The following is a 7,183-nucleotide window of genomic DNA, read 5'->3' on the forward strand; positions in this document are numbered from 1 at the left end:
CAGACCCACCTTCCCCCCCCCAATAAACACCCCCCCCCTGCATCTCCAGGGCATCTCTGACCTCTTGGGGGGCACCGGGGGGGGGGGGGAATGTGGGGTAAATGGAGCAGAATTGGGTAAAAGAGGGCAAAAGCAGGCAAAATCAGGTGGAAGTGGGCAAAAGCGGGTCAAAAAATGGCAAAAGTGGGCAGGATTGAGTCAAAATTGGGCAGAAGTGAGGCAAAATGGGGCAAAAGTGGGGGATATTGGGTCTAAGGGGGTCAAATCGAGCAGGACTGGGCAAAATCAGGTAAAAGTGGGCAAAATCAGGTAAAAGCGGATAAAATCAGGCAGAATTGAGCCCAAAACAGGCAGAAGTGGGCAAAATCAGGCAGAATTGGGCCAAAGGGGACAAAACTGGGCCAAATTGGTCAGAAATGGGTAAAAGCAAGTGAAAAATTGGGTCAAAGTGGGGGAGCGGGGGCATCCTCGCCCCCCAACACCGTAGTCACGGCGGGAGCGGAGCACCCCGAAATGTCACGGGGCCGCCAAAGCCGTTGAGTCAGCGGTTGGGGAGGGGGGAGGGGGGGGGGGGGGAGGGCGGTGAATCACGGGGTGAACCATCACCCCACCCCGCCCCGGCCGCGTTCTGGGCTAATTAGGGCAGATAACGAGGCCGGAGGGAAACTGAGGCCGGGGGAAAGGGAGGCCGAAGCGGCAACGTGCCGGGCCCGGGGTCAAACCGCAGTGGGAGGGAACCCCGGCGTCGTGGCACCCACAAACGCTCCGCGTCTCCCCCGGGAGCTGGCAGGGCACCCAGGAGGGCGGGACTCCCCCTCCCCCACCCTCCCCATCCAGCCTAACTGGGGAGAAGCTCTTAAATGGGGTGTACTGGGAGCAACTGGGGGCGCAGGCAGGCGACTGGGTCCCCTGGGAGCATCGTCACCCCTGTTAGGCTCCTCCTCCCCCTGGCCCCTCCCTCCCCCCTCAGGGTGTCCCCAGGGGCGGGGTCAGGGTGACCCGGCCCCTCCCAAGAGGTGACAAAAACCCGCCCCCACCCGCAGCCGTGGGCACCCAGAGGCCGGCGACGACACACGGTGACACGCGGTGACACGCGGTGGGAGAGCAGGTGACACGGGGGGACGTGGGGTGGGAGGGGGGGGAGAGATGGAAGGGAGGGAAGGGAGAGGGAAGGGGGGAAAATGAGGGAAGGAGGGAGGGAGGGGGGAGAGAGGGAAGGAGGAAAAATTGAGGGAGGAAGAAGTGAGGAAGGAGGGAGGGAGGGAGAGGGAAGGAAGTTTGGAGGGAAAGAAGAGGGGAGGAGGGAGGGAGGGAGGAGAGATGGAAGGAAGGATGGAAAGAGGGAGGGAAGGAGGAAGGAGAGAGGGAAGGATGGAAGGAAGGAGGAAAAATTGGAGGGAGGGAGGGAGACAGAGGGAAGGAGGAAGGAGAGAGGGAAGGAGGAAGAAGTGAGGAAGGAGGGAGGGAGGGAAAGAGGATGGAAGGAGGGAGGGAAGAGGTAAGGAAGTTCTGAGGGAAGGAAGAGGGGAGGAGGGATGGAAGGAGGAAAGAAGGAGGGAGGGAAGGAGGAAAAAATGAGGGAGGAAGGAGAAAGGGAGGGAGGGAAAAGGGAAGGAAGAGGGAAGGAGGAAAAATTGGAGGGAGGGAGGGGAGAGGGAAGGAGGAAAAATTGAGGAAGAGGTGAGGAGGGAGAGAGGGAGGGAGGGAGGGAGGAGGAAGGAGAGAGGGAGGGAGGAAAAATGAGGGAGGAAGGGAAAAGGGAGGGAGGAGGGAGGGAGGGAGGGAGGATGGAAGGGGGAAGGAAGGAGGGAGGGAAGAGGGAAGAGGGAGGGAAGAAGAATGGAAGGAGAGATGGGAGGATGGAAAGAGGAAGGAGAGAGGGAGAGGAGGGAGGGGAGGAAGGGGAGAGCTGGAAAGGGGGAGGGAAGGAGGCCGGAGGGGAGAGGAGGGAGATGGCGGCAGAAAGGAGGGACGGGAGGGGGGATGGGAGGAGAGACGCAGGAGGACGAAGGGACGAGACAGGAGGGATGGGGGGGTGGGGCAGAGGTGGGGGGAGGGGACGGGGGGGAGGGAGGGGCCGGCCACGCCCGTGTGTCCCCCCCCCCCCGACCCTCCCCCCTGTCCCCTCAGGCCCATGGAGCTGCTGCCCGGCGCGTGGCTGCTCCTGCTGCTGGCGGGTAGGTGGGACCCCCCCGTGTCCCCCCATGTCCCCACGTGTCACCCCGTGTCCCCTCCGTGTCACCCCGTGTCCCCTCTGTGTCCCCCCATGTCCCCACGTGTCACCCCGTGTCACCCCGTGTCCCCCCCGTGTCCCCCCATGTCCCCCCGTGTCCCCTCCGTGTCACCCCGTGTCCCCTCCGTGTCCCCCCATGTCCCCCCCATGTCACCCCATGTCCCCTCCGTGTCACCCCGTGTCCCCCCCGTGTCCCCCCATGTCCCCACATGTCACCCCGTGTCCCCTCTGTGTCCCCCCATGTCCCCCCCGTGTCACCCCATGTCCCCTCCGTGTCCCCCCCATGTCCCCACGTGTCCTCCCCGGTGTCCCCGTGTGTCCCCCCCGTGTTCCCACGTCCCCGTGTCCCCTCATGTCCTCGTGTGTCCCCTCCGTGTCCCCACATGTCCCCCACGTCCTGTGTCCCCCCATAGCCCACGTCACATCCCATGTCCCCCATCCCCATGTCCCACGTGTCCCCCATGTCCCCTCCACACCCCCCCATGTCCCCACGTGCCCCTCTGTGTCCCCCGTCCCGTGTCCCCCTTGTCCATTCCCAAGTCTTCACGTGTCCCGCCATGTCCCCCCGATGTCCCACGTGTCCCCCCATGTCCACCCGATGTCCAAGTGTCCCCATGTCCCATGTCCCCCCAAGTCTTCATGTCCTGACATGTCCCCCCCGATGTCCCCCCAATGTCCCCCATGTTCCTCCAATGTCCCAAATGTCCCAAGTCCCCCGTGTCCCACGTCCTCCCGATGTCCCCATGTCCCCTGTGTCCCGTGTACCCCAATATCCCATGTCCCACGTGTCCCCCATGTCCACCCGATGTCCCCTAAGTGTCCCCATGTCCCCCAGTATCCCATGTCCCCGTGTCCCCCCAAGTCTTCACGTGTCCTGCCATGTCCCCCCAATGTCCCCCATGTTCCTCCAATGTCCCAAATGTCCCAAGTCCCCCGTGTCCCACGTCCTCCCGATGTCCCCATGTGTCCCCATGTCCCCTGTGCACCCCAATATCCCGTGTCCCCCCATGTCCTGTGTCCCCCATGTCCATGTCCCCCCAAGTCTTCACGTCCTGCCATGTGCCCCCAGTGTCCCCCCGATGTCCCCCATGTCCCCAATGTTCCCCGTCCCTCCATGTCCCCCCATGTCCCCCCCAAGTCTTCACACGTCCTGCCATGTCCCCCCAACCTCCCGATGTCCCCCAACGTCCCAAATGTCCCCAAATATCCCATGTCCCTCATATCACCCCGTGTCCCCTCTGTGTCCCCCCATGTCCCCCGTGTCCCCCCACAGCAGCACCCGTGGGGGGCCAAGACCCCCCCCCTGCTCAGCGCTGACCCCCCCCATCCCTTCTCCCAGGAGGAGCCTGTGGCCAGCAGCCCACGGCCAGCGGTGGCCCGTGTCCCGCGGGGCAGCAGGAGGTGAGGGAAGGCCCGGAGCGGTTTTGTGTCCCCGTGTCCCCCCCGGGCAGGCAGGGGACGAAGGACGAGGACAGGATCATCGGGGGGTACCCCTGTATCCCCGCCTCGCAGCCCTGGCAGGTTTATATCTACAGCCCCGTGCGCTGCGGCGGGATCCTGCTGCGGGACAACTGGGTGCTCTCGGCCGCCCACTGCAACAGCAGGTGGGGACACCCCCACCCCCTTGGGGACACCCCCACCCCCCTGGGGACACCCACCCAGACACCCCCCTGGGGATGGGGACACCCCCCCAGGGACAGCCGTTGGGGAGAGGGACACCCCCTAGGTATGGGGACACCCCTCGGGGACACCTGATGGGGACAGGGACGGCCCCTGGGGACACCCCTTGGGGACAGGGGTACCCCCGAGGGACACCCCCCCCAGGGACACCCTATGGGGAGAGGGACAGCCCCTGGGATGGGGACACCTCCTGGGGACAGGGACACCCACACCAAGGACACCCTATGGGGACAGAGACACCCCTTGGGGATGGGGACACCCCTCGGGGATACCCCTCGGGGACAGTGACAGCCCCTGGGGATGGGGACACCCCTCGGGGACCCCCCCCTCCCGCACAGGGACAGCGCCTGGGGACACCTCATGGGGACAGGGACACCCCTCAGGGACAGTCCCCCGGGGACAGGGACAGCCCCTGGGTAGGGTGACACCCCTTGGGGACACCCCACGGGGACAGGGACAGCCCCTGGGGATGGGGACAGCCCTCGGGGACACCCCACCCTGGGGACAGGGACAGCCCCTGGGGACAGGGACACCCCCCAGGGACAGGGACATGGTGGGACATGGACAGGGGGGGACACACAGGGGGATGGGGGGGGGGACAGAGGGAGAGGTGGGACATGGGGACATTGGGGGGGAACGAGGACGTGGGACACCACAGCCTGGGTGGGGCACGGGGACATGGGGACATCAGTGGGGTGTGGAGCTGTGACTGTCCCCACGTGCCACCTGACCCCCCCCCTTGTCCCCACCCCCTTCCATATCCGTCCCCATGTCCCCGTGTCCCACCTGTCCCCCCCCATGTCCCCAATGTCCCCCCCCATGTCTCCATCTCCCACCTCTCCCCGTGTCCCCGTGTCCCCTCGTGTCCCACCTGTCCCCCCGCCCATGTCCCCAATGTCCCCATGTCCCCACACCCACGTCCCATCTCCCACCTCTCCGTGTCCCCCCATGTCCCCGTGTGTCCCCCCTGTCCCCCAATGTCCCCACACCCCCCATCTCCCACCTCTCCCCGTGTCCCCTCGTGTCCCACCTGTCCCCCCCCGCCATGTCCCCAATGTCCCCATGTCCCCCCCCCCATGTCCCCATGTCCCACCTCTCCCCATGTCCCCATGTCCCCTCGTGTCCCATCTGCCCCCCCCATGTCCCCCAACATCCCCTCACCCCCCCTCCCATCTCCCACCTCTCCCCGTGTCCCCTCGTGTCCCACCTGTCCCCCCGCCATGTCCCCAATGTCCCCATGTCCCCCCCCATGTCTCCATCTCCCACCTCTCCCCGTGTCCCCGTGTCCCCTCGTGTCCCACCTGTCCCCCCCATGTCCCCAATGTCCCCATGTCCCCCCCCATGTCCCCATGTCCCACCTCTCCCCATGTCCCCATGTCCCCTCGTGTCCCATCTGCCCCCCCCATGTCCCCCAACATCCCCTCACCCCCTTCCCATCTACCTCTCCCCGTCCCCACATCCCCCCATGTCCCCCCACGTGTCCCCCCACATCCCATGTCCCCACACCCACGTCCCATCTCCCACCTCTCCGTGTCCCCCCATGTCCCCGTGTGTCCCCCTGTCCCCTAATGTCCCCACACCCCCCATCTCCCACTTCTCCCCCCGGGGACCGCAGAGGCCTGCGCCTGCGCCTGGGCGAGAACGACCTGAACCAGGTGGAGGGGACGGAGCAGGACCGGCGGGGTGGTCCGGGCCATCCCCCACCCCGGCTTCGACCCCACCACCCTGGACAACGACCTCCTGCTGCTCAAACTCGACCGGCCGGTGGCCCTGGGCCGCGCCGTGCGGCCCCTCCCCCTGCCCCGCGCCTGCGCCCCCGCCGGCACCACCTGCCTCCTCTCGGGCTGGGGCACCGTCACCACCCCCCAAGGTGAGAGCACCCCCCCGCCCACGGGGCGAGGAACGGCGGCGAGCCGCCCTAAGCCCGCGGGAAACTGAGAGGAGACCCGTAGTAAAGGCGTAGCAAACCCGTAGTAAAGGCGTAGTAAACCCAGAAGGGAGCTGGACTAACCAGAGGAAAATTCCGTAAACCTATGGGGAAAATCATACTAAACCCGTGGTAAACCCATAGTAAACTCGTAGTAAAGTCGTAGCAAACTCGTAGTAAACCCGTAGTAAAGTCGTAGCAAACCCGTAGTAAAGTCGTAGCAAGCCCGTAGTAAACCCAGAAGAGACCTGGACTAAACCAGAGGAAAATTCTGTAAACCTATGGGGAAAATCATACTAAACCCGTAGTAAACCCGTAGTAAAGCCGTAGTAAAGTCGTAGCAAACACGTAGTAAAGTCGTAGCAAACCCGTAGTAAACCCAGAAGAGACCTGGACTAAACCAGAGGAAAATTCTGTAAACCTATGGGGAAAATCATACTAAACCCGTAGTAAACCCGTAGTAAACCCGTAGTAAACCCGTAGTAAAGCCGTAGTAAAGCCGTAGCAAAGCCGTAGCAAAGCCGTAGCAAAGCCAGAAGAGAGCTGGACTAAACCAGAGGAAAATTCTGTAAACCTATGGGGAAAATCATACTAAACCCGTAGTAAACCTGTAGTAAAGCCGTAGTAAACCCGTAGTAAACCCGTAGTAAAGTCGTAGCAAACCCGTAGTAAACCCATAGTAAACCCGTAGCAAACCCGTAGCAAACCCAGAAGAGAGCTGGACTAAACCAGAGGAAAATTCTGTAAACCTATGGGGAAAATCATACTAAACCCGTAGTAAACCCGTAGTAAAGCCGTAGTAAAGTCGTAGCAAACACGTAGTAAAGTCGTAGCAAACCCGTAGTAAACCCAGAAGAGACCTGGACTAAACCAGAGGAAAATTCTGTAAACCTATGGGGAAAATCATACTAAACCCGTAGTAAACCCGTAGTAAAGTCGTAGTAAACCCACAGTAAAGGCATAGTAAACCCGTAGTAAAGGCATAGTAAACCCATAGTAAACTCGCAGTAAACCTGCAGTAAAGTCGTAGTAAACCCGTAGTAAACCCAGAAGAGACCTGGACTAAACCAGAGGAAAATTCTGGTAAACCTATGGGAAAAGTCGTAGTAAACCCGTAGTAAAGTCGTAGCAAACCCGTAGTAAAACCCATAGTAAAGATGTAGGTAAACCCGTAGTAAATTCATAATAGGCAGACCCATAGTAAACCCAGAACAAACTTTGACTAAACCAGAAATTCTGGTAAACCCATGGCAAAAATCATAGTAAACCCATAGTAAAGTCATAGTAAAGTCACACCCATAGTAAACCCAGAAAAAACCTTGACTAAACCTGGAGGAAGTTCT

The 7,183-nt window shown here is 61.9% G+C and overlaps 1 protein-coding gene across 1 annotated transcript; it reads left to right on the forward strand.

Annotated features, from left to right (window-relative positions):
* The first annotated feature begins 224 nt into the window (after nt 1-224).
* LOC141938799 (trypsin-like) lies at nt 225-5,851 on the forward strand. The gene is given in 6 exon segments (XM_074857802.1): nt 225-289; nt 2,131-2,177; nt 3,573-3,833; nt 4,931-4,964; nt 5,523-5,598; nt 5,600-5,851. Coding segments are annotated over 6 exon segments (735 nt in total).
* Nucleotides 5,852-7,183: the final 1,332 nt, after the last annotated feature.

This window comes from Strix uralensis, unplaced genomic scaffold, assembly GCF_047716275.1.
Source record: "Strix uralensis isolate ZFMK-TIS-50842 unplaced genomic scaffold, bStrUra1 scaffold_309, whole genome shotgun sequence".
NCBI classification, from domain to species: Eukaryota; Metazoa; Chordata; class Aves; order Strigiformes; family Strigidae; genus Strix; species Strix uralensis.